Source organism: Perca flavescens, chromosome 1 (genome assembly GCF_004354835.1).
Source record: "Perca flavescens isolate YP-PL-M2 chromosome 1, PFLA_1.0, whole genome shotgun sequence".
Lineage (NCBI taxonomy): Eukaryota > Metazoa > Chordata > Actinopteri > Perciformes > Percidae > Perca > Perca flavescens.
The window spans coordinates 25255690-25283689 of record NC_041331.1 but is presented as its reverse complement, the minus strand read 5'-3'; the positions used below and the strand labels follow the sequence as shown (position 1 = coordinate 25283689).

The following is a 28000-nucleotide window of genomic DNA, read 5'->3' as shown; positions in this document are numbered from 1 at the left end:
CATTTGATCAACTCTGATTTATTAATGCATTTCAAGTAGTTCAAAAGAAATTATATTTTTGCACATACCTTTGCAAATTTAGTCAGATTTTCAAGCAGAAAGGGAAATGGAACAAAGTAAATCAAAACAAAAAAAAGACCATCGGAGACACTGTATAAAACACAAGAGACATTAAAATCAGACAGTAGTACTGAAACGTTACCATTTTTGCATTCTCCGTTTACACCACTTACATTTGAGTGCACATTTTCTCAACAACTTAGCAACACATGTGAAAGACAGAAACATTTCCCATTAAGTATTATCTCCTCACACACCCAGTATTGTCCATATCTTACCAGATCTACAAAAATAGTTAAGGATGATCACACACACACACGCACGCACACACACACACACACACACCTTTAAAATGTGCCCAAGATAATGAAAAATACACTTTAAGCTCCGACCCAAGAAAAAGCACTACCAGTAGCACCAGAAAGCCAAACAAAATCAGTAAAAGAAGCAACAGAGGATTGCATTTTTGTCTGTTCAGAAACTTTGCTGCAACACATACACATGAGTAACTATTTTGTCATGAAAACACAAGAGAATATTCCATGTACCCATTTAAGAGAAAACATTGAAGGCATTTCTCTGTGAAGAGGCTAACTTGTTTGCCGTTAAGCTATGTGATACTCTGCATAGAATCTATCTGATCGATGACGCAACATCCTTACACCTTTCACAGAAAACAATGCTGAGTTGTGCTCCATACAACTCTTTTGGAAGGGTAAGGAAAAAAAAAATAAGTCTGTCTTTGCTCCACACAGTTCCCTCCTAAAATAATTTTAAGAAACTGTACATATTTATATTTTTATATTCTGCCAGTAACTCTTCTGCACTCTCATCCACCTGTCAGTGAAGTTGACCCAAATTTAATCTGGTTGGAGACGACTGAAAACTCAAGTTAAGCCAAATTAGAGCCGGGCAAAATAAGAATATTATACACAGTAAACACTAATTATAATCTTGCAAAAAAATCTGAAACAAATTGTGGCTTATAATATGAAAATTTATAATATTTGACTTTGACATATCAATCATCACTTACATTTAAGATGATTATTAAACATTGCCAAGTCCTGAACCACATCCTTTCCAATACATTTCCAATTTCAGCAGTCCAAACTGATCACGGTGCTTGGAAAAACTGCCAGCTCATGAATGCTTTCAGCCTTGGTAAAGATCAGATACACACTAGTACACCAACCTCAGTCACACTGCTCTGAGTAGGCACATTTTAAATGAAATCACACAAACTAGGAGGTTGTAACATGGGAACAAAGTTCCTTGAGAAAATCCCGTGAGAAAAAGAAAGGACAGAACAGCGGTGGATGGCTGACACATAGTGATTGTTCGCTCTGGTAAATATCTGTTAACAGCAGCAACAAAGCAACGCTAAAATGAGAAGCTTTAGTTTTCCTCAATTGATTCAATTCAACGACATACAATGTACAAATAATCTGAACTGCAAGTAAAATCAATATCACATTTAAACCAGAAATGTTCCTCATCTGGCTACAGTGGCAGAGAGGATCAAACTGCTTTTGAGTGGTTTTAACAGATTGTGTCATTTCTTAAACAACTGCCAGTGTGTGAAATTCAAAAAATGGACAGAACACAAGTGAAAATGTGGGCAGAACAATCACAAGAGGACACTTCTTTTCTGTAATAACTTCTCATATTATAGGCAGGCTTCTTCGACCCCACAGTTAAGTTTTGCTTACTCTAAACGTGAAGACGCACTCTGTGGCACAAAGTGGTTGTTTTAAATGTGTCAGTGTCACAAATCAGTGCCAAAGCAACAAGTGAGGGAAAAACAGCTATGACAGAAGAAAAGCGTGATACAATCAGGTTGATAAAAAGCTATTATCTCACCATTTATTTCATCCCCAGACTATATCTCTATATGTAAACAGCTGCGAAACCAAATAACAATACATATCCAGATGATCAACCTCCCCTCCACAGGCCCTCCATCTGATAACAGATGACACAATAATCTTATTAAGCTCATTTATCTACATTAATTTCATACAACCGGTCATCCCACGGCAGCTAGGGTCATACCTTCTGTGCAGGTTTCAACCAGGAGGGATTTTACCATAAAATAAGCATGCAGCCAACTTTTCCACTCAATACACTTGTTTGCCGTTGTTTTATTAATCCTGAGAAAGTGAATTAAATAGTAAATAATCTTCATCATAAAGAAAATCTATTTAATTTAAAACAGAAAAAAACCTACCGGAACATCTGTAATTAAACACTAAAAGAACATGATTTAGAAATAACAAGCTTTTGATGGTGCTTTGATTTAAAACAATCTAATAACATTGGCAAAAAAATGAGTTTTCTTCCAACTCAATGTCTCAATGCAGGATTTTGATTGAAAATTGAAATACCTATGTGACTTGCAGTCCTGCCATCGTGCTGATGATGGCAGCACTTCAAAGAGGAAGAACAGGAAAAGAAAAAGGTAGCAAAGATAAAGGACAGAGAAGGGTGACTCTAACACAAAGCTGCTTCTCTCACCTCCATTCTTGTATATATATATAAAAAAAAAAAAAGCATTCAAAGATTAAGACCACATGAGATCAGTGAATTTCTCCTCCTGTCTTTCCTTGGAAAAGTTATTTATTTCTTATAAAAGCTGTGTGAACCTCTGCTAATCTGGCTCTCAGAGCAGAGGTGCTGAGTGAGTTTGTTAGGCCCAAAAAAAACCACTTTGGGCTTTGTCCATTGAAATCAATCCAGTTGCAAGTTCTTTGAATTTCGCAATATGTGGTAAAGGTAACTCTTTGGAGTGAAGTGCTCCCATTGTAGGCACTAGGAAGACCAAGGCAAAGAGAAGGCCAGCGTCTCAGCGTCTCACCTGTCCCATTTGATAGTTCTCTCTGTTCTGACGGGGGAGGCGCTGGCCCTGTGCCTGTTGGTTTGCTTGCTGCTGCCTCCGTTTCAGTGTACCTACGGGACATCAACATCTCGGTGAGGCTCAAAGAAAAAGGACAATGAACACTAGAAACTAATGCTGCACCTTTTCTACACCATCAGAAAGGTGCCCACAGTAGAAGATGAGGCAAACATAGCAATAACATGTGAAATCCTAAAACAGAATAGTCACATTTCAAGACCCCCCCATCACAAACAACAACAAAGTCTATCAACATGTAACATTGATCGTCTAAATCTGCACTAAATTATCCATCTAAAGTGGGTGCATGTGAACATACATGTCAAGATAGACACATATGATGTACTGTACCTGGCAGTGGCTTTGGTGGGGGCAGTTTGGGGTTGCTGCTGGGGGTGTGGACGCTGCAAATCTTGATGAAGCCGGCCATTAGCATAATAAGAGCGATGCCCATCAACAGCACTGCCCACCAGTGAGCCTGGGTAACAGAGGATATATTAAAGGGTATCTGAATAGAAATAGTTTCTATATGTATGTGTGCCATTGTGTTGATGGATCTTTGCTTTGTACTAAGACACTCACCACTATCCACTCTGCAATATTCTCATAGAGTTCTGCATTAAAGATGGCTTTCTTAAGCCTTGCCAGAGGCCCGTCGGCGTCCACCAGACGACACCTCATGAACACATCACAGTAGCCCTTAAAGTCATTGCAGGGTGAGCCAGGCTGCAGGGTTGTGGTTTTCTTGTTGAAAAATTGGGCCCATTTCTCTGAGCCTGTACTGCTGCAGGTGTTGGGCTTCACTGAGGGCAGAAGGAGAGGGAGTGACCTTTGAGATACTGACAATAACTCAGTCCTGACAACTATTGATGTCATCACATCATTCTAGCTTAATATTACTACTGAGATTGTGTGTTTTGCAGCCAGTCACTCACTTTTCTCCATGCAGCACACGTGGCACAGCTCAGCTGCCTCATCCTTGCCCTCTTGGCTGGCACAGGTGCATACCTCCATACCATACTTCTCACAAATGGAACCAGAGCATACCTGGTCCAAACAAGTAAAAAAAAATTTTACTTTTCAAAACCTTTTATACAAACACAAGCTCACAAAACAGTACATACCACACACGGAACAGCAAGAGGGCAACTAATAGTAACATACCCCATTAAGGCAGACTTGTGTTTCAGAATGGCAAGAGGTGAAGTTTGCCTTTGGTTCTGAGGCAGGACACAGAGCAGTAGCTCCATTGCACTTGCCCTCTTGGGCGCACTCAGACTCCAGTCTGCACGGACTCTCATTCGCGCCCTTGAAAGTACACTCTTGTGTGCAACATGGGCCTTGGCTGGGACTGCAGAATAAGAATTACAAATATGTAATCACAAGTCAAACAAATACTATGCTATTAACAGAAATATGTTTGCTAAATAATTATTTCACAAATTACAGGACTGAAGAAAGGCATGCTAATCACATCTGACCTGCAGATTTTTCCAGGTTTGAGTTTGCACTTTAGGCCCTCCCCTTCGTTGGCACTATAGCAGCAGATGTCTTTACACTGATCACTGTAGCCGCAGTCACACTCTTCTCCAGTTTCCACTAGTCCATTACCACAGATAGGCTGGCCAGACTCTGTACACACAGACAACAGCATGAAGACATAATCTCTCACACACAACACAGACAGGAACAGATATGTTCATAAGAGAGAATTTACCAACAAAACAGTCATTTCTCTTCTTCGTCAGAACAGCGCTTATATTGCGAATGCTGCAGATTGAGAACTTGTTATTGTTGAGTTTATCCCCTGATGTGGCTCTGGCATACATGATGTAGTTTCCCTGCTCCTTTTGGTTCTGCAATTTAGACTCTCCAGGGGTGCATTCAATCCCTGAGTCATGCTGTAAAACAGTAGGCAAGTAAAGGGCAGAGAGACTTGAGAGACAGATTCATATAATAGATTGCAGAACTTGACAAGAGAAAGAAGTGTACTTGCAAAAAAAAGCCATTGTTTTAAATCACAGTACTTACTGGAGAGCCAAAGTTGTGCCCAACCTCATGAGCAAAGGTAATGTGTGACACCTTGGGAGGGACGTGGGAGGCGTAGTTCTGCACAGTGATGATACCAGTGTTCAGAGACTTCCTCTTTCCATCAGAGTACAGTCTGCTCTTTTCACAGATGCCCCCAGAGCTTCCTGTGGCAGGCGAATAAAAAATATATATTTATGAGCAGAATGGATTGATGTACAATTTAAATACTAGACAACATTTCACAGAGACAATTATTCGTATTTTAACTAGGGCTGGGCAAGTTAACGCGTTATTATCGCGTTAACTCATTAATTAATTAACGCCGACAATTATTTTATTGCGCATTAACGCTTTTATTATTGTAAAAGTCTGTTGCTCACAGGCTTTTATTTTTTAAAAGTCTGTGCTGACTGCTGCCGCGCTTACAGGAACCGGAAAAGAAAAGAATCAAAAAAGAGAAACATTCCAAGAATCGCAACAAATGACAGCAGGCATGAAATTCCCTCGCACCATCACAAGCAGAATACAAGAGTTGTATGAAAAGGAGAGGACTCCAAAAGTGACAACTTTACAACGTGCACCCGCTGTTACTCTCACTGGGGACTACTGGACATCACTGGGTAACCATAATTACCTCGGAGTTACAGTTTTAATGTTATAATTGTGGCTCAGGATTTTGTGGGCAGTTTTTTATAACAAACAGTGGCAATAAGCTTTAATTTTGCATTTGCTTTGATTACATTGTTTAAGTTGAGATTTACACTAAATATTTTATTTATCTGCTACTGTATTAACAAAATGATGAGTGCTAAGTGTTTGCAGAACAAATCTTATGGCACTTTTGTTCATATGGCACAACATTTAAAATAAAATTGCGCTATACACTACTTTTGAATTAATTACTGGATTTTGCGTATAACAATGTGATTAATTGCGATTAATCAGGGAAATCATGCAATTAAAACTTTTAATCGTTGCCCAACCCTAATTTTAACACTGGGTTATTTTACTGTCGCAGACTGAAGTTAACAATCATCAAATAGGTTAAATTGGCTTCAATCCCATACATGTTTGTTCCTGAGGGGCATGGTGTTAAGAGTTAGGTGAAGTGATCCTTTGAATCCTGCAGCCAGCTACCCTAGCAGGTAACACGCACGCACACGCACACGCACACGCACACGCACGTTACGTCTTACTAAAATGATCTTTCTCTTTTAGAAAATGTGAGCCAAAGTTATAAAGTAGCCAAAAGCTTGGTGCCTGAACTAAAGATAAATTGGTCACAAAAACATCAACTTCAATAATGAGGAACAGGAACCATTAAAATATTATATGCCAAACACAGACCAACTGCATCAGCAGAAGAACAATATGTAACAGAGAAAGAGAGATATATTTAAAATGGTCACTCCAATAACAATATTATAATTTTTCATCCATGTAAAGATTCTGAAACAATTAGACACAACTTTATCACTGAGGATTATGAGCCCCACTTAGGTTTTAACAAGTAAAACATAATCATTGATGTACAGGTTATACACCTACAAGTCTGTATGGTCATGTATAAACTAACCAAAAGGTAAACAAAAAAGTGAAAAGTAAGCCAAGTGATTTGAAAATGTATAACCTTACATGCCTGTTATAACTGCCCCAATGCATTGCCTCATACGAATATATGTAATGAAGGAAATTAAGATACATATTGTAAAGAATAATAATGTTTTTTTAAAGGTACTCAAAATACTGAAAAACAGCTCCCACAGACCGCTATCAAAACAAAGAACAGAGAAGCTCGGATTACAACAGACACAGAGCTCAGGACGCCATTACTCCACTTTATCTTTACATAGCATAATTTGTTTACGAGTATATTAATGTTCTGAATGTCGAGTACAGCCCCTTTAAAAACCACAAAACTATGAATTTAAATGTGATGAATTTCCTGCTTTTTCTGTAAACTGAATTATGAAAATGGCAAAAATAAGATCAACTTGAAAAAACCCTGGAAACCACTTAAAAAAATAAGCAGTGATTCTGTTTTTTCCATCATCCATAAACCCAGTCATAAGGAGGAAACTTCAGCTTTTAGCCGCACAGAAACAAAGCAATAAACAATGTATCCATTATGTGCAAGTGCAGTATGTATTATGGCTGCACATTATACGTTTGTTCACTGCATGTATATGTGTGTGTGTGTGTGTGTGTGTGTGTGTGTGTGTGTGTGTGTGTGTGTGTGTGTGTGTGTGTGTGTGTGTGTGTGTGTGTGTGTGTGTGTGTGTGGTCTTGTGTAGCTCAGTATCCCTGATGGCTGCTCGTTCTAGCCTCTCTTTGTTCAAATAATCACACCACAGCTCACTGCAGCCCATTCTCCTCTCCATCTCTTGTCCTCAATCGATTCTTTCAGCTTACAGCATTGCCAATTTGCCCATATTGATTGTCTGCGTTTGTTGCTGTATCATGTTGAAATGGTGGTGTCTGAACTTATTCAAAAGGAATAGGAAGGAGAACCCACCATTACTACCATTCATACATGTTGTGCCTGTGAGGAAAGAATCCGTTTATATATTTTTGTGGGAAGAACATATTATGAATCCTGACAGAGGTCGCATTGCACCTGGCATTCATTACCACATACAAATATAATCTAATATTAGATTTATTTAGTATCATTCACGATATATAAAGTATCAGAATGTGTTCAATTAAACTCGGATACTAACCAGTTACTCCTATAACACAATTTCCTCCATGCCCCATTTCTACCTTGTTTCACATTAGGAGATACACATTTAATGAGTGACTGACCCAAGTGATTGTCACTATGAGGTAATGTGTGTTCAATTTCAGCCACTTTTATCCACTTTAGCTAAGTATTGCAGCAGCACATGGCCAGTCCAAGCTGTATTTTGTTCAGGTCATTAAAGTTCCCCTTTGACCCCTGCACCCAAGTCTCAACATATTAGCAGGTTATTAATGACTATAACAAAAACACGTTCTAATCAATTCTTTCTTCAATGACCAGACTGACCAGAATGTTTGTGTTGCTATACCAATTGCTTTGGAAGCCTTTTTGTGAAAGGTAAATGTTATATTTAGGTTGATACCTTGTGATGTACCTTGGTAATGCAGAAGATTAGTGCGTTAATGATTTTTCCTTTCCTAATAAAGGCCTTACTTCGCTCTCAAAAATTTGAGTGTGTGTGTGTGTGTGTGTGTGTGTGTGTGTGTGTGTGTGTGTGTGTGTGTGTGTGTGTGTGTTTATGTTGTGTACCAACCTGAAGGTGCCCCAACCCAAGCCAAGCCAAGAACCCCATCATCAAAGTCCCGGTCAGAGAAGACATAGGCTAGGCAATAGTCATCGTGGTTCTGCTCAGAGTTAAGCTCCAAAAACTTCTCCACTCCGATGTTGGCAAAGCGAAACGGATTGGTTTTGTCTTTTTCATCGTTGGTAGTATTTATCTGAATAAAGGAGAGTTGGACACAAGACACCCTTACACTGACAGATTAACAGATAAAGCAGACTTCTTCACTCATATTAGCAGCTTGATTCCTTTCCGGCCAGCTGATGTATAAACTGATTCTGCAGCACTGAGATTCAACTCACCCTGATCCTTTTTACCATGAAGCTGATGTTTCGGATGCCCAGGAAGTCTGTGGCCTGGTAAATTGAGTCAATAGCCTTTACATGGCTGGATATCTGCAAAGAAAGTGAAGGTGAAGTGACAGTGGAGTAAGGACTATGCAGCAGTGGAAAAAGCAACATATCATGCATTTATGCATATATATGACACTTAGCTTTGTCACATTTCCAGAGGCTGCCATTTCTGACAAAAAGGGTGACTCTGTGACATGTCTGCTAATTAGATTTTTAAGTAATTCTTAGATTTGATACCAGCAGGGTACAAAATTAGCACCTGACCAGCCAAATGCTGGTAAAATATGCAAGTGGCTGGTAGATCTGCTTCACTCACCAGCCAAAAAAACAATGATAATCTACTGAGTGCCTTGAAAAATTTGAACATTCACTAGCCATTTGGCTGGTGAACAATAAAGATAATTTTGCACCCTGGGTGCCAGCAAGAGGCCTCCAGACTTTAGTGTGTACACACTGTGTGCTTACCTGGGCAATGACAGCCTCTCTTGTGCCATAGTATTTGAAGAAGAGGTGGTCAGTCTGGATGAAGAGCTGGCAAGTGTTTTTCTCTTTCGCCGCTGCCCTCTTTCTCCTCAGAATAACAGGACCCTGGGAGCTCTCCTCCTCCTCCGACACACTGTTCACCCCCTGTACAAAAAAACCCCCATCAGGATCAAACGGAAGGGAGATGGAGTCGGGACACATTGCCGTATTTAAAAAGTTGAGCCTGGCTTCAACATTGCAAATAATCAGGTGTTAGATGGAAGGCGTGTACACTGGTACTAAATATATACACATGCTCTTACTGGTAGTGTAAGGTAGGTTCCATATGAGGTAAAATCGTTTTAATCCCACAAGCCTTATCCATCTGTGTGCTTAATTATGAGCTGAAAGGAGGGGGCTTTGTTATGATGCAGGCACTTACTTTGAGTGGCTCCTCTACTACAGATGCCTGGTACTTCCTCATCCTCTCAAGCACTGAGTGGTCAGCGCAGCCGCCCTCTGAGCCATACTTATGAGGATAATCTGGCAGATAAGGAGGAGATAAAGGAATGGTTGTGAAGGGCTTACACTGCATCATGGAACCATGTGTGGTGGACTGGAAAAGGTGAATCACAGTAGGGCTTTAACTTTTGCCCAAAAATCATATTCAAAGTTTGTTTGTTTATTAATATTTGAATATATTAGAATATTTATTAATAATATTTTGACCATTAAATGCCTTCAGTAAGACCTAGATGTTCTGTCCACCAGAGGGCAGTGTATCAGTCAACGGCAGGCAATGATGTTTTCAGAAGAAAAACACACTTCCATGACTGTTTTAAAAAAAAATGTAAAGTCAGACCCTGGATTAAACACAAACAGTATGCTTTCGACAGGTTCGACAAGTTCGGAGCTTTCACCCTAGCCTACGTAAGTGGTCTGATGTTTCTACTTGTGCGCTGGTGTGTGCGTCGAGCTGGCGTGTGTGTGTGTGTGTGTGTGTGTGTGTGTGTGTGTGTGTGTGTGTGTGTGTGTGTGTGTGTGTGTGTGTGTGTGTGTGTGTGTGTGTGTGTGTGTGTTAGAGTGAGAGACGGACGGTGATTGACCGGTAGCTTCAGAGTGAGTACTGACTCTAGAGTCATAGTGAGAGGAACAAAGCGTCTCCCCTGTTCTTTCTGTTTCACGGTGAGACATCTGTAGCAGGAACAGTTAACCCTCTCCTTGATTTCACGTTGTTTATGGAGAAGGAGAACCAGGAAATGAGTCGGGGGAAATGCAAGCCACGGCCGAGCGACGTGCGTCGCCGCGACGTGTAGTTACATTTTGAAATGCATGAAAAAGCCTCGGAATCTGAATTGAAAACGTTTACAAGCAAACACATTTACAAAAAATAATGCCCATAACTGGTTCGAATATTAAGGGCTGGCTAATATTTGTTCGAATATCATTAATTTTTAAAATATTCAAATTATATTCAAATAACGAAGTTAGGAGTCAAAGACCTAAATCACAGTGAGTCAGGGTGTAAGAGTAGCTGCATTGAATAAAAAGCTTGAGCAATATCACTTTTCTCTGCTTCTACCAACTGAAAACATTGCTTCTCTGTTCAATCCAGCCTTATTCCAATTTACAACTGCTGTGTAAAACGTTTTCTCCAAGCTAGTACACACACTGCATTGAATTTTGAAGGGCAAATGGGATGGGGCTTCGAAACTAACTCTATGTCCTACAATATGAATATAATTTCCAGTCTTTTGGTTCAACCAGTTCAGATCAACAAATGTCAAACAACGCTGCCGTGTTACATTAATAGACTACTAAGGGAATTCTCACAGTATTTTCACACAATTACAATCTCCACGGCATTCATACCCAGACTGCGCACAGTGTACCAAGTCACTGCTTGTTTCATATAAACAATACACATTTCAGCAACAACATATGAATCTGTGTCCCACTACAGCATTGCCATCTGGCTTCAGCAGCTGTCTTTACTGGATCACAAAAACAAGGTGGGATCAGTCTTACAATATACAATCACCTACTCTGCTGATAACCACAACACAGTTCACTACTGGCCACACCCATATGGCAATCCCACGTCAAAGAAAGTATGATTCAAAGTTTCCCTACATCTCTAAGAAGGTTATTTCAGATAAAGGAGGTATGAACAAACAGACTAATAACGAGGAATAGATCATGTTTATTGAATGTGCCATGAAGTATTAAGTTTATTGAGGGTCAGCAGCCAAAACTCCAAATTACTTGAACAATAATAAACAATGCGGTGTCGCAATAGTGTGCAAGTGTTTTACATCATTTTAAGAGACTGTTATATGAAAAAAAAAAAAAAATCAATGTGCTCTGATGATGTAGGTTTCAATGAGGGATAGACCGATTATCCGGCTGTTTTTTGGCAGTTTGCAGATATGTATCGCCGTTTTATTTGACCGATAACAATAAAGTTAATTAATTAAAAAGTAAGCTACTTTGGCTCCACTACAGCTTCACCTCTTTTACTGTGTATTATGTTGAAAGTTTCTAATTTATTAAATACTTGCTTAAAATGAAGTAAAGGCTGGACTACAATATAGCTGTTAGAAGCAGTTTGTGAACAGTGTCCCTTTGGGGTGGACTTTGGTCTTTTTCACTTTTTTAACCTATAACGTGCACAAAAAGATATATAACATAATAAAGGGAAAAAGCCAAAAAGCATAATATGAACACTTTAAAATAGTCTAAAGTTAGGATGCATTTCAACCATCTTAAAAGACCTGAATATTTTTTAAAGCAGAGGTGTAGAGAATAGGTCTTTATGTTAATAAATGCATTTTTCAGCAATTATTTTCAGTTCATTTCACTAGGATATCAAAATAACAGTGCACAGTGTGTCTTTTTCTTCTGTCTGTGACCATTTACTTAATGTAGATGTGAGGAGGGGCCACCTGAAAACCCCACTGTCACTGTGCATTAAGGTGCATGTGGGATGGTATGAACTTGTAATTTAATAATTACAAACAAGTTTGTAAGTGTGCACCACATTCCACCCGTACTCAGCAGTGATAAGCAGACACATCTTGCCAAATCAGAACTGACTGGGAAAATAAAAGGCAGGAATGAAATGACCCAAGTTATAAAAGAAAAACAAACAAAAAATGTCTTTATCTAGTGGGTTTGACTTTTCCTCAATTTCACCTGCAACCTTTTGCTCCGTCCAACCAGCTTCTTCTCCGTCACTACTGACAGAATGACATGCTGTGGGTGGATGACTTCCCCATATCTATGCTAATTTGCAAATACATTTGCTTAAATGTCCTTCAGCAGTTCAAGAGGATCTGCCTATGTTTGTGTTTATGCGTGTGCGTGTGTGTGTTTTCCAGAGAAGCACTCAGCAGGACAGAGTGCAGTGTATCAGCCAGCCCAAAACCAGGGCGGGGTTCATATCAGACTTACTGCCTGTCTGCTAAATGTGGTTCTTTGAGCTGGAATCATGACTCTCAACTCGCTGGATTGTTTTTACCCACAACCCCACCTTGCCTGTCTGAGCATCTATCAATTGGTTGTAGTCTGACATTAACGGATATAAGTCATACCTTTGTTGTATCGTGCTCCAATACTGGAACAACTTGTACGTGGCCCTAGCCTAGAAATCTAGATACACCCTAGTGGCAGCAAATTTAATTTGCAGCCAGGGGGGTCTAGGCACTCTCCGTTGACTTGCGAGCTGGAAAAAACAAACTCTAGTCAGGCCAATCACATCGTGTATAGAGTCGGTGGGCGGGCTTGTGGCTGCTGCTGGGAACAGTGGTCTTCTGAAAGACTTGGAGTTAAGCTTTTCTTTGAGAAAAGAACGACACTGAAATCATTCTTAAAAAAGGAAGATGTGTTCTGAGTTTTGCCGAACGGATACGGCAAAAGTTTAATCTATCAACTAGCTTCGCTACCTTCTTCGTTGCTCTGCCTGGTTGTAGCACTATCCTATTGCGTGCAGAGGGAATTTGAAAGACAACCGTTTATCCCGCCCCTCAGATTGAGCTCCGTCAATGGTGAGTTCCCAGACCCAACATCTTGATGTGGGTCTGGCTTGTCAGGCTACCATGGCCAGGACCCAGAGCCAAATCCTGCTGATACCAGCCTGTTAAACATAACCTTCTCCCCAACATTATTTTTCTTTTAATATACCATTAATTTTTACATAGAACAAGTCAGGTAAAAATCTTCAGCAAACACATTCCTACAATGATGCATTTCAAAAAGGTTCCTGTTAAAAAGTACTTGTACTACAACGAACAAGCCACATGTTTGTGGCATATCTAAAGGAAAGAAAGTTGCATCTTTCCCGACAGGTGTGCTTATTATGTGGACATGAACTACCTTTAGACCACATAGTGTCTTTCAGTGAAGCAAGTGCAATGGCAGGTACTTACGGATATCATCCTCGTGATAGATGACGGAGTGGAAGGGCACATTCTTGTTCTTTAGGTATCTCTCCGAGGGTTCAACATAGTACACTCCTTGGTGGGTTTTAATGAAGCCCTCAAAGCGCCCATCAACCACGGAGCCATGGGTCAGAGTGCCCTTTTCACCTGAAGCACAAAGAGGATGAGGATGAGCAGAGGTAGAAAAACCATAGTATTTGTCTGTAAAGAAACTGAAGATCAAAGTAAAATCCTTCCAAACCCAATAAACAATGAAACACATCTGATCTGAAGAATACTTTAGGTCCCCTTTCCCTTTGTTTCACAAACACTGATCAAAACAGGACAAACCAAACAGTTTTTTCTCTTGTTTATTTAAACTCTGCTGGAGGGCAGCAGGAAGACGTCCAGGAAGGGAAGGGATTAAGAGCAGAAGGGAAAAACTGGATAAAAAGTCAAAGTATGTCCTGTGTGTATTCGTTTGTGATGTGATAAATACTGGCCAAAAACAACCTTTTCCTCTCACACATACAATGTTCCATAATGCTGTAGATGGAAACATTGTCTCCTCAGTTGAAATGTTTGAGAAGTCACTCACGAGATGATATAAGGGATTGCGTAGGGATGATACAAAGAAAAATGATTATGCAGAAAAATAAAAGCACCGTAATTATATTAGAGACATTTCCTTAGAAAAGAACTGCGCTTCTGCCGCAGGATGTGGTGTGTGACAGCTGGACTTACCAAATATTTCTCCACTGTAAATATGTGATGTATCAATGGGTTCCACCTCTCCTGATACCTCAATGATGAGATCTGGTGAAAATAGAGTTGTATCTCTCTTCATCCGCAAGTTAAAATGTCTAAAGAGAAGAATAGGAGAACATGTGTAATTAGCATTAAACACTTGACACACCCTTAACCCTGGCACTGTTAATGTCATGTTCTCACCATAAAGTTTTAATATAAAAAGGATGACACACTGGAAAGCTGAGACAGCACACAAGGAATTTAGCAGAAAAAGCAGCATCTTTCACGCAATTTTACTGAGCTTCACAATACTGCTGTACTGGTTGTTGCTCAGTATTGCTGTGCTCAGTGAGTTAGAAGAATTGTGCCATGAGGGAAAGCACAGCCTTACTACTTTTTCTTTTTTATAAATAATCTTCTCATTAACATAACCATGATGTCAAAGACAAAAAGACAAGCATCACATGAGGTGCACATGAGCCACTAGCTTCCCAGAAACCTCAGGCATTGTAGGGAGTATTTCAGAGGAATATTCTTCACCAGGACTCTCTTTAGTAATCACATGGCTTGGTCTCAAGCTGTGAAGCTTCCTCCAGAGGACTCAAATGGTGTTCACATCGCTACCTCATACTGAACCCTTTATGGATTGCACCATTTTTGTTTTCTTACATTAGCACAATTCGCAACAAGGCAAAACACATTTTAGGGAAATTTGTAGATGAACTGTCAACTGTCTAAATGTTTTTTAAGTGGTCTGGAGCTCTTTTAATCACCTGTCCTTTAATGGGCAGGTTGTAGCCTCATATAACCTGAGATTAGGCATTGTTAGGCAGGAATAATTTTTTAAGAAGCATACAAGTGTAGTCGCCGTCTGTTTTTAATCATTTATGTATTGTTTTTAATCCATAGTATGGGTCAAGCTACAAAACACTGAGTCCTACACACAGTCCTTCCCACAACCAATAGTACATTTTGCTGCCTGGTAAAGGCCCATGTCATTTAAACTCCTCCAGTTGGTAACATAAGCTATCGGTTAGACATTTTCTCTCAAAGCCCAACATAAGATAATGTTATGTCATCAACAAGGTTATTTTTTCAGACTTTGGAAAGTCACAGGCTGAGGAGCACTCCCCATGACAAGTAAACTAGCCTTTATGTAAAAATCAGTGAATGCCCCATTAAGGTCTGTGTGGCAAATGTAGAGGGTTATTTCCCTCCAAGCAGCTCAGGACATGGCACACCTTTAAGGTCTACTTAAACAGATGTTTTGCAGAAGCAAGTGTATTGAGGAGGAGAAAAAGGGCTAAGGATGTAAAGGCAGACTTACTACACTGCAGGAATGAGTTCATGAAAACATTAATAGAGTAAAACCAAGAGAAACTGAGCACAAGAGACAGACAGTAAAATGTGAGGAGGAGTGGAACAGAAAATATTTGGGAAAGTGAGATAGCAGATAATGTTGAAAAGGTCAGACACAGTCCAGGATATCCCTGAACAGGATGATTTATTGACTTACCCCAGCATTCAGTTTTTTCCTTCATAACTCCTGTTCTCAGCTCACACAAACAACTTTTTGCTACACTTATGACACTTGGCCTACACTTTATACACTTATCTTCCATTCAGTGGTTCCCTTCACATACTTACACTAAATGATTATTCATGAAGCAGCCTAATGTTTGGGCCTAATGTGTATTCTGTAACTAAGTAAATTACTATATTGATGCTATCAAAATATGTATTCTGAACTGGGAATCGGCTGTCAGACGATCATTTCAACTGAAGCCAATAGAAGGGCAACAGAAAGAAAAAAAGAGAAGAAACAAATTTCAAACAAAAAAAAAAGAGACTGCAATATGACCTACTCTTTGAAGTCAGTATTGTGACACAGAGTTCATCTGGCAATAGATTTAGTATAAATTCCTCTGCTTGTTATTCATCCTGTCACACCCATTACGGTTCTGGGCCTCTTCCCCTCTTATTAATGGCCACTACAACAATCAATATGACCTCATGACTTCATCAATGTCCCATCAAAAGCACCATGGCATTAGGGCTGTCCTCGACTAAAGATATTCTAAGTCGACTAACAATTGTACGATTTTGTCGACTAATCGATTAGTTGATTTAATTGACAGAGCTGTGCGCTTTGAGAGGTGGTTAAGACTAGAAAAGCACAATATAAATGTAGTTAATTAACCATCTGTAAAACTGAGTTTTTCCACAATTAATCCTGCAAAAGCACCACTTTAAATCTTGTGTTTACCATAAATGTGCTCAGAAGTTTCTTGGAAATAAGTAATTAAGCATGAATAAGCATAAAAAATGACTAATCGACTAAAGAAATCTTAGTCGACTAAAACCAAAACGACCAATTAGTCGACTAATCGACTAAGAGGTGGCAGCCCTACATGGCATGCTGGTCACAGACACAGATCAATCCATAAGTAGATTATTCCGTTTTTAATATCAAATTTAATCTGCATTAACAGGGATCTGCAGTGATTATTACGCTGTCCATGAGGTCATCCATCAAAATCCATCTCCTCTGACTCGGTTTTAGACTGCGCCCAGTCTACAACATACCTTTTGAACCAAACCACAATAAGTACCCTGCATATCCCCTGACACACAAAGGGGCTAGGTCACAAAGACAGACTGGCTTCTTTATTTTGTGTGTAAGGGTGATTACCAATGAATAAATGTACAGTCTCATTACGCAAATAATTTTTCCTCTCGGGAAAAACACAAATTTACGGAGCCCCCAAAGGTTCACAGATCTTTCTTTCTGAACTACTTCTGTGTTGCAATGCATTCTGCCTTGCATTAAGTTTACACATATATTTAAAAATATATACAAATATAAAGAATAAAATAATATAATAATATATTGAATACCCCCTAAACCATATGGACATTTAGTGTTGGTCCCATCCAGTTATACACTGCCAGTTTAGGCAAACACTCTGCAGATACTACAGAAAGGAGAGATGACATGACACTTTAAATTCTGAATGTATTGCTCATTACTTCTTTCAAAAGGCTGAGCTCCAACAGTATACAGCCACTGGCTGTGAGCACAGCTGCTCGGCCTGGCTGTGGTAGGTGAAGCTATCGCAGTGGATATGGTTATTGCTCAGACTATGGCTGCATTTGTAGTTGAATCTATGATGCAACGGATATGGCTACTGTAGTTAGTGTTACACTCATTATAAACTAATGTGTCACAGCCATAATTATAACAGCCTAGGCACAGCAATTGCTAGAGCAATCACAGCGACAGCAACAGCCTAAGCCATATCATCCCTTATCATATATCATATCAGATTAGTCTTTCTCAATGGATCAGAGGGAATGCAAAACGTATAAGTAAGAATAAAAATGAGAAAGTGGATTAAAATTAGGAAAATATATAAAAGGGAAATAATTGACATTAATAAATTCCCATCAAGAAATCACTGAACAGTAAAAAAACAAAAAACAAAATCCAAATGGTCAATGGTTTTACTAACTAAAATCACTGCATGCTGTTCCAGACAAAAAAAAACTACAGACAAATAAACATGATTTGTAACAAACAGGAAGAGGAGAGGCTGTGGATGAAGTCCGCGATGCTCATCTCACACAGGCAGCTGACTGATAAATTATTTAGACATATCCCAAATGCTGAACATACTGACTCAAGCACCTGACAGTCATACACTTTGCTCAGTAAGCACCACGGCTCAAAGAAGTGTGCCCCAAGCCATGTCTACAGAGACGGTATGCCTACAAAAAGGCCAATATTTACACGATATATGTATATTTAAAACAGTATTGTATCTCTTAAATATCAACTATACTTCACAACTTATAACTATATATCTATTGGTGCTTTTGGTCTGCTCACCACGTGGGCACTGAACTTTCACCACTGAAAGAAGCACACAGGTTTACCCTGATTTGAATTAGCGGTGTTTAAATACCACAGAACTGAACTGTGACGGGGCGCGTGGCTGCCGTCACGGAAGCAATACGCTACCTATTTTTTATTACAAAGACTGAGTGAAGAGGTTGCCCATATGTTTGTTTGACGAGTTTATATGTTTGGTTTGTATATTGGTTGTATATCATTTGTCAAATTGCCCATATTAATCCCGTAGTTTTGTGCACCATTTTTAACATCTAATACTGCGGTGATTTGTTATCTAGGCCTAGTTATATTCATCTATACATCATTTATTGTTTACAACTGTACAGTTTGTCACAAACATCACCTGTTATAAGAACCACCACAACACTTAAGTCTTTGCTAACTAATGTTTGTTTATTGAGTGTAAAAGTATAGAGTGTAAAATGGTTTGTGCTTACCATGTGCTCTTTGTTATTATGTAAAGTTTGCTGCTGTCCTTGAGTTTGGATGGGTCTGTGACTTCCAGGTTAACAGGAAGTTTACCGACATGTTATGTATTATATTTGACAGCCACAAAGATGTCTTGTGGCTGTGGTAAATTGCATTGACAATTGTATGAATTATATGTTGTGTCTGTCTAGATTTTTAGCTATATGTATTTTGGCTGTATTAAGCCTTATGGGTGTACTCACCTGAGCCACCCCTGTATTGTGTATGTTGGTATGTTCCAATTTGAGTGGTTGGCGTCAGGCTATATAAGGTGGCCATGGTATTTGAGAGAGAGAGAGAGAGAGAGAGAGCTGAAGTGCGCACTGAGGAAGTAAGACTTAAGTCTGTGGTATATCCTCAGTGCTGAGACTTGAATTAAGGTCCATTTTTATACAATTGTTTAAGTTCAAGTTGTTTGCTCGTTATGACTCGTAAGTCAATTTTAATTTATTTTTTCTTGAAAGTGCTTTTTAGTTACTTTCCTGAATTTTGTTAATTTTTTCTATTATCATATTTGCCTGTGGGCCTTAATTGGATCATTCACAATAAAAGCCCATCGTTTTTCACATCATCTTGGTCGCATCCTGAGTGTTAATATCTGCTCACGACTACTCACCGCATCTACTCTCAACATGAACTATGATCACATTAGAGAGCAGATGGGCCTCTGAACACTACCGAGCTCTTCTTTAGGGATAGACCGAATATCGGTCCTGGACGATTATCGGGCCATTTTTTGGCAGTTTGCAGATTATCTGTATCGGCATATTACTTGCCTGATAACAGATAAAGTTAATTTATCAAAAAGTGTGCTGCTTTGGCTCTGCTACAGCTCTGTGTCTGTCCCTCTGCTTTGGTTTCACTCGTTACTGAGTCTGACTTAATGTCCCGCCCACAACACTATCTGACTATCTTTTACTGTGTATAACGTTAAATCATTGCTCAAAGCATTTAAACAAAGTTTTGTGTTGGAGTTTGTAACATCCCAAAATCTTAATTTTGACTTAAAGATTTTCATTTTCAGTGTAATGAATGCATATTGGTTCTAAATATTGGTTATTAGTTTCATTAACTACTAATAATCGGTTAAAGTGTCTTGAAAAAAACAGTATTGGTCAATCCCTACTCTTCTTATTGCAAATATCTTGATGTATTACAAAAGAGGTAAAATACATCTCACAAATTAGTCTTATTCCTGGAAAGCTGGACACTAAACTGAACTATCAACTGTGTCACTTCCCCCCCAGCATTGTATCATAGTCAATGCTAGACTACATTTTGGCATCTCTCTTTGTAAAGAAGCCCTCCACAGAGACAACTGTCTGCCCTGCCTTGTTCCATCACCTGATCCAGCTACAAATAATCATGTGAGTTGGCATACACAAAAAAGCTTTTCTCTTGTTACAACAAACCTCTATAGTGCCACACAGCCCTGCCCTGGGGTAGAGGGGAAAGTGTCTGTCTGTGTTTGCACATGTTGCACATTAATTCAGTGAGTATATAAGTATAATATACTAGCTTTATGACCACTGGCTTGCTTCGGTTTATCTTAAAACCAACTTTATCACTATAATGGACAACAAAAATGCATAGTATGTAGAGCTGCAGAATACACCGTTTTTTATCGTCATCGCAATATCAACTGGCGCAATATACATACTGTAATCGCAAAAGGCTGCAGCATATTGCAAAAGACACTGAAGATTTTTTTGATAGTAGAAAAAAAATATCAGCAGAAAACTTTCAAATGAAAAAACTCTTTTTTTTAGTGGTGCCTTTTATATTCAATTCAATGTTAAATTTGTTCAATAAAAGAATGTTAGAAATAATTTCCTTTTGTTTTGTTTTAAATTCAACAAGCAATTTGTTGTGAACTGAGTACACTTTAATATCAGTTTTTTTATCGCAGGTAGTATATCACATTTTTCTCATATCTTGCAGCCCTAACAATATGATGTCAGTCAACACAACAGATGACAAAGTCTCTCTGACACAATAAAAAAAACACATCACACAGGTGACATTTGTTCCAAGACTATGCTACTGTGTACTGTGCTTGTGTCCACCTTGTGATGCTGCAGAGAACTGGACCATTCATAACTGGAGCCAATAATGTGAAGCTAAACTTCCTCCTTTCCCTCCCGGTCAACGTCAACACACAGCAATGAAAATCCAAATATTTGTCATAAATGTCATGTAACAGCCAGAGGGATTATTATATAACTATGTAACTAGCAATAGTTTGACACTTCCTCATTATTCTGTTCTCATCAAGGGGGTAAGCTTCGCTTCAGAACTCGAACCTCCTATGGCGCCATTTTGATGCTATAAAGCAATCACCTCCCGTTAGCATTCCACTGACTAGCATTCATTTTGACGTCACTTGACAGCAAATAACTTTACATCTGAAGCGTTTAAAGACTATTTGTCCATTGTTTATTTCTAAAGAAACACGAAAATGTATAAAAGGCTCCATTACCTTGTACCTCACGCTATGGCTCCGTAGCAGACGTTTTTGTAAAAATAGGCTAATGATTGTGTCACATAGTAGAGGAATTACCGTATAGTACAGGAGAAGCTTGCAGGCAGTTTCGACTTACATGAGCTGTTTAGGTTTAATTACTAATGTTAACTAGCATTTTAGTTAGCAATAATTAGCCTGTGCCCATGTTATCTTCTTACATATACCTACGCTCTCCGTCTCTGCAAGATTGGGAATGATTGAGATTTCTCTTGGCACAGCTACCAGAAGACTTACAACTTTCAGACACGTTGCTCACGTCACATTTACGTTGTCTCTCTCAGTTGGAGGCTGCGCAGTAAAGCAAGAGATCACTGGAAAAGTGCTTCTAATAGCCTTCACTGGTCTCCGTCCAGAGCAATGGGGTCTAATGGTCCATTATATACTGTCTATGGTCCTCATACAGGTTGTCTTAACTGCTAATAAATCTCTAACTGTGCACTCTTTTCCTGTTCAGTGGACTTGAGAACTCTACATTGAAAATATCTGGCCTGCTCTTCTACATGTCATGGTTTGTGCAATACGCCTACTCTTTCCTCTGCTACTTAGAGCACCCATGAGAGTTTGTTTACAGTAAATACACTGAAGGTCCATTTGGCCAAGAGTCTGCATTATACTACAAACTATCTCTAATTTGCCCCCCTTTACAAAATTGTTTATGTCCTCTTTAGAGACTACAGTGGACAAATGATCATGCTGTATGACGCAGTGGTTACCCCACCAATACAAGCAGCACCAGCTGTCTCTCCCAGGCCAGAAAAGACAGGAAAGAGCACAAAAACACAGGAAAAGGATCTGTGTGACAGAGCCTTGATAACCCACAACAGACAAGTGAAGAGGAAAGAAGGGGGAGCTTGCTGAAAAAACAGTGTTGCTGAGGTAAATTATTGTTACGCTCCTTAACGTGGCAAAAATTTAAAAAGTAAAAGAGAAATGCAGATAGGAATGAGAATGAAACAGACAAATGGTTCTTTACTGTGTGTAGATAGTAAAGACCTGATATTCATGTGCAAATTAAAGGCAGCAGGTAAAACAACCTTCTTTTGTTAGTTTGTCAACGGAAGCCAGCTAGACCACATTTCTATGCCATGTGTTGAGCCACTATGCAGTCTTAAAACTGGGGTCTAGTAAGAAAAAGGCAAACACGACTCCATGTATCCTTGGAGTTGTAGCATATCCTTGATCTCAAAAGACATAAGAAATGTATTTAAGCCATATCATTGGATCCATGCAGCATCTCTACTTTTTTTGACTCAGAAATGTGAGTTAAAATGTTCTACTTTATTTGGTAGAAATGAAACCCCCAGGCTCACAAAGACATACCTAGAAAACAAAATCACCGACCAGGTCACTGAACATTTTGATCCATTTCTTGTTCACCACTCGTTCACTATTGCAAGCCATTTATGACATTTCTTCCAAATGCTTTACTCACACGCAATCTGCTGCAGCCCACTATCACTTTATACCAAGTGAACTCAGCTGATACAAATCTGAGAACATTTAAACGGTGTTACTGCCTAAAATAATCTGTTTACAAAACAGGGGTGGCACCACTGTAATCAGACAATTTGGCCTTGACAAGGACTCATCTTGAATTGCATGTCATTTAAAACAGATTCAGAATGAGGTGGTTAAGAATACAAGGGGAGTTCACTGTCAGAGGGAAAAAGGGGAAGGATTTGATTTCAGGTTGTACTCATGTGATTAGTCTGGTCTTTTCAGAGATTTAAGTAACCACAATGAGGCTGCCGTTGCTCTCGGAGAAGCATGGAACTGGTACATGGTACTGGCAGGTGTCTTTTATACCAGGTATAAAAGATTTTTAAAAAAAAAACTGCCCAGTATTATGGTAACATGTATTTTGTCTTTGGCTACAGTTCTTTCTATGACCAGATGGTTCATTAAGGTATTAGTATAACCAAGTCATAAATAATATAATATGCCACATCTAATGGCACGCAGGGAACAGAATGAACATTTCCATATCCTTATTACATTCCAATGCATTGCCTGCCAATTATTTTTGCAAATGAGGTTTTATATTCTCGTGGTGATGAAAAGACCATATGATGAGATAATGTAATTTAAACCAATGGTACTTTATATTGTTTTTAAATTAAAGTAAAAAATTATTTATTTGTAAGTCTATTTAATAAAATGATTACAGCATGTGCTCACAACTAAAGTGCATAGAGTAAGCACACAAAAAAAAAATTCAAGCAGCACAGTATGAGGTTAAAAGTCAGAAGAAGAGAGTGAATGAGTGAGGAAGACAGAGAGTGTGAGTGAGGAAGACAGAGAGTGTGAGTGAGTGTGTGTGTGTGTGTGTGTGTGTGTATATATGTATGTATGTATGTATGTGTGTGTGTGTGTGTGTGTGTGTTTGTGTGTGTGTGATTAAACTGACCTTCCATGTGCATGGAAGTCCAGGTGCACGGTCCTGTCTTGAGGAGAGAGTGCCCTCTTGGCTCTCTGGTGACTGTTGTGCAGGGCTTCTGTGTCATATGATAAACCCTCATAATGGCGAATATATTTATCCAAGGGGTTCCCAAACTGACCTGAAAGAGAGTTCAGTGGCTCATCAACATTTGTCAACAAACATTTTCTGCAAGGGCAACATTTTGCTTTCATATGTTACTATGATTCTTGGTTATTCATCAATTTTATATAGAAGTTGACTGACACAGCAGTTAAAATAATCACTTCATGTTTTGAAAGTTTGGTGAATCTTGTTATGGACTAACAAAAGTGCTAACATTTCATTCATCAAAGCATATATTTCAGCAATGAGCTCTTTTTCCTAAAGGACACATTATGCAATCAACAGCAAAACAACCACACTGGGACATCTACAATAAGATCCACAAGGCATTGCACATCTCTGCACATTTCACAGACATTTTGACTTGTCACAGTAGGAAAAAAGCACAAGTTTTAACTAATAATATTAACAATGGCTCTGTTCTATTCAAGTGTCCCAGTAAGCCATGACAGGGAGCCAGCATGTACAACACCAGAACCCTGAAACTTAAACAGCTAAATGGAATTTAGCCATCATTAATCTTATTTACCTGCGCCTTTCCAACTGTGAGTTGTCAACCTGTCTTTTATGAAAAAAGGCCTATGGAGGGAGGTTGGTAAAACAGGGATGAATCTCTTACAGTGGCCAGCTATCATGCAAAGCTGTCTCACTCACGAGATGTGCTTAACAGGCTTATTCAGCTTATTGATGTGATACCACAGAGGTAATCCTGCCGGCTTTCATACTGACTATTTCTTTGTTCTTTTCACAAAGACAAAGAAAGTAATTTTAACGCGCAAATGAGGAGCACATGATGCATATCAGGTGACCGTGGTCCTGTTTCAGTATTACTGTATGTCACTGTGCAAGAGCAGTGACAACAGAATTGGCTGCAGGCTATTTAAATGCTATTTTACACTCCTAAGGCAACACAGAATGCTTCTAACTAAATATCTGAAGTTTTGGGTCATGACAGGAAATGTTCTGTTGTGACCTACAAACGCAGCCTTTGGAAATTAGTTCATTAGCAAGGGCTCCATTTAAAATGCTAGGACTGACACTCCGCTCTAACCTTTTGTTATGAAAGAAAAATAGTAGAAAAACACACATTGCTAAGAGACTCCAACAGGCCAAAAGGGATAGGTGTTCCATATTGCCTGTATTTGTTAACTTTTTTGTTAATTTACTATAGGGCTTTACAGATAGAGGATGTCTAGACCACACTCTATATTTTACAAAGACCCAACAATTTTCCCCAATTCCCCCCAAGAGCAAGCATTTTGTGCAACAATGGCTAGGAAAAACTTCATTTTTACAGGCAGAAACCTGGGACAGACCCTGGCTCTTGGTAAGCGGCAGTCACAACTCCCCAAGCAGGGAGTGGCTGTACATGGCCAGTAGCAACTTGTCAAGCATCTAAATAACCAGGTTACTCTCTGTTCCATCTGTAATCTTTTGAAAACTAGGAAACCAGAGTTCCTAAAAACATTCTCATAAATACAGGCAGCTCCTCTATAGCTGTTTCAAACAAAAGACACTTTTTTACAACGACGAAGAATTTAAAACTGCTTTCACTCAAGTTAGTCTGGCATAGGATGTATAGTACTGGCATAAAGCCTGACATTCGGCGCATCACTCACACACACCACATGTCCCTCCCCTTCCGCTATCTCCGCAATCTATTTTGCAAGGTAACCATTGCTTCATATGGGGCTTAGCGCCAACCCGGACAGTTGTGATTGCTTTAAAGAAATACAAACAAAAGTGTTTTTTTCCTATGCCAGATCTGTTAAGTCAAAACTCACACATCACATATAAAAAGTAATCATGTTCGAAACTTTTTTCAAACTGACACTGCTTAAAAAATGTATCACTGATAGAATCCATTTGTTCTTTGTGTCATTATTTAATTAACTGATAAATCAGTCATTGCAATTGCAACATATCGATTTAAAACTCACCAAAATGGATTAATTAAAAATATTTAGAAAAATAATACTTTATTATTTAATATTAATTCCTATTACACTAACCCCTCATTCTTAGGCACCCTTGGTTAATACTGTACTGAAAAGAAAATATACAAAATAATGACTAGACTTAACAATCCTATTTTTTTGGGCCTGAACACATTACTTCACTAAGAGGTAGTGGCTAAAATGTTGTCTAAAAGACAACAAAAGCTGAGAAAAATATGGCTGTTGATTTCATTGTAAAAGTTATGTCAACATGATGTCAGTGCAATCGTTTCAGCCTTAAGAGAATCAGTGAAGTGCAATTCCTGACAGAGAGGAAACTGCTGACAGGAACAGAGGGGGTGGTAACAGCATGAATCAAAACTGATCTGAGCCTTGCATTACCATGCATGCTGGGTGATGGCAGGCCAGGCCAGCTACCACGACACATCAGACACCCCACAGCTCAAGGCAAGCCAAATGTTGTCAACTTGTGTATCAAACAGTACTGGAAAAATAACCCTTTTACTAGAAAAAAAAAACAGTGAGAGGGTTGGTTGTAACCTTCAAGCATCAAGTCTGACCAAGATTGTCCAATACAAAACTCCATGGTGGATTAAATTCCATGCTACATTTCTCAAGAAAATTCTCTACAATGTACCATCACTGTAAGCAGGCCATGTAACAGCAGTTGTGTCATAAGTGAGATAACCTGGTTTATCTGATACATTGAGTTACTCAGACATTTTCACAAAATTCACAATCCACATTTAACCACACAGGTTTTCCAACATGCGTCATTTTGATCATATCATATATCTACGTTATAGCTCAGATACTAGCAAGTTGTTATTTATTTGCCATCGCAGCTAAACTTAATGTTAAGCTAGCGCTAGTTGTTTTGAAATTATTCTAACAACTGACAACATGTCTGTAACTTCCGAGTGTATTAGCTAGCTATACGTTATATTAGGGCTGGGCGATATATCGATATTATATCGATATCGTGATATGAGACTAGATATCGTCTTAGATTTTGGATATCGTAATATCATGATATGACATAAGGGTCTTTTCCTGGTTTTAAAGGCTGCATTACAGTGAAGTGATGTACTTTTCTGAACTTACCAGACTGTTCTAGCTGTTCTATTATTAATGATTATTTATCTAAAATCTAAGTGTGAAGATATTTTGCGAGAGCACCAACTGTCAACTCTAGAATATATCGCCGCAATATCGATATCGAGGTATTTGGTCAAGAATATCAGGATATCTGATTTTATCTATATCGCCCAGCCCTATATCAGAAAATATGGGATGTAGAAATAAGCGCTGAAAATGTGTGGAAGAAAAATTTAACAATTTAAAACGTTGGAAAAAACTAAAACAAACCTTATGGAGCTTTGATTTCAAAAAAGGTATTCCTGTTGTTATACAGTATTTATTTGTACATTTGTTTACATTTTATTGTTATTTGAACAGCTGAGCATTGAACCAGGTGAAGAAACCTGTTTATTATTTATTCCTTTGATTTTGCAACTGTTCACTGAAATAGCCGGTTTCTATGAAACTACATGCGACAATGTCATATTTGGCTTTGACTTTGACTGAACATTTGCTCTCACTTTGCGGAAAAAATATCGGGATATATATCGTATATCGATATTCAGCCAAAATATATCGGGATATGACTTTTGGTCCATATCGCCCAGCCCTACGTTATATCACATCCTCGCCATTCAAATAGCTAGTCTGTTTGAAATTAATATATCAATGGTTTGTTTGTTGTACGCTAGCACTGTAATGTTAGCCCACAGTAACTGTCAAAAAACAGTCTGTTTTTCTGTGAGAGTAACGTTACTCAACCTGTAACGTTACCACCCAAACGTAATTAACTTGATACCCAACTAATACGGGCTGCTGGCTAACTGGCCAATGTACGCACTCTAACGAGTAAACACCGGTTAGCAGCCCCAAATACTATAGTTAGCATTAACACTAGCCAACGAGCTAGCAGCCAGAGAACAACTGCCTGATCCGATTTAGCGGTAGCTCCACTGACGAACACTGAACACTTTCCTTTCCGTGTTACTCAGTTGCAAACTTACCTGTAATATCTCGTAGGCAGCAAAACATGACAATTAGATTAACAAAAATCATATCGAAATTCCCTGTAGGTCCAGTAAACTAGCTATGCGACCCAGCAATACCGCTGATTGCTACTTGTTTCGTTTTCTTTCACTTAAAGGTATAGCCGCCTTTCCTAGTGAGCTAGCTCTACCATCACAAACACCCCCAACGTTAGACAGTTAGACAGACAGACAGACCCTCCTCCCTTCCGGTG

General features: G+C 39.0%; 1 protein-coding gene across 1 annotated transcript; it reads right to left on the bottom strand.

Moving 5' to 3' along the window:
• Positions 1-2: 2 nt before the first annotated feature.
• On the bottom strand, positions 3-28000 carry adam10a (ADAM metallopeptidase domain 10a). Its single transcript, XM_028603024.1, has 16 exons — positions 27765-28000; positions 23588-23738; positions 14270-14388; positions 13535-13693; positions 9550-9650; positions 9111-9272; positions 8595-8687; positions 8266-8449; positions 4988-5151; positions 4674-4857; positions 4438-4588; positions 4121-4307; positions 3892-4003; positions 3539-3759; positions 3308-3434; positions 3-3009 (listed from the first exon to the last, which is right to left on the bottom strand). Exons 1-16 carry the CDS (start codon positions 27814-27816, stop codon positions 2906-2908), a joined length of 2271 nt encoding a protein of 756 aa, XP_028458825.1. The 5' UTR covers positions 27817-28000; the 3' UTR covers positions 3-2905.

Bases quoted from the DNA above. Each gene is read 5' to 3' on its own strand.
- adam10a (XM_028603024.1), bottom strand. From the start codon at position 27,816: ATGATTTTTGTTAATCTAATTGTCATGTTTTGCTGCCTACGAGATATT. The intron at 23,739-27,764 runs GTAAGTTTGCAA...ACTCTCTTTCAG, and splicing joins CTGCCTACGAGATATTACAG to GTCAGTTTGGGAACCCCTTG. The intron at 4,308-4,437 runs GTCAGATGTGAT...CTTATTCTGCAG, and splicing joins AAACCTGGAAAAATCTGCAG to TCCCAGCCAAGGCCCATGTT.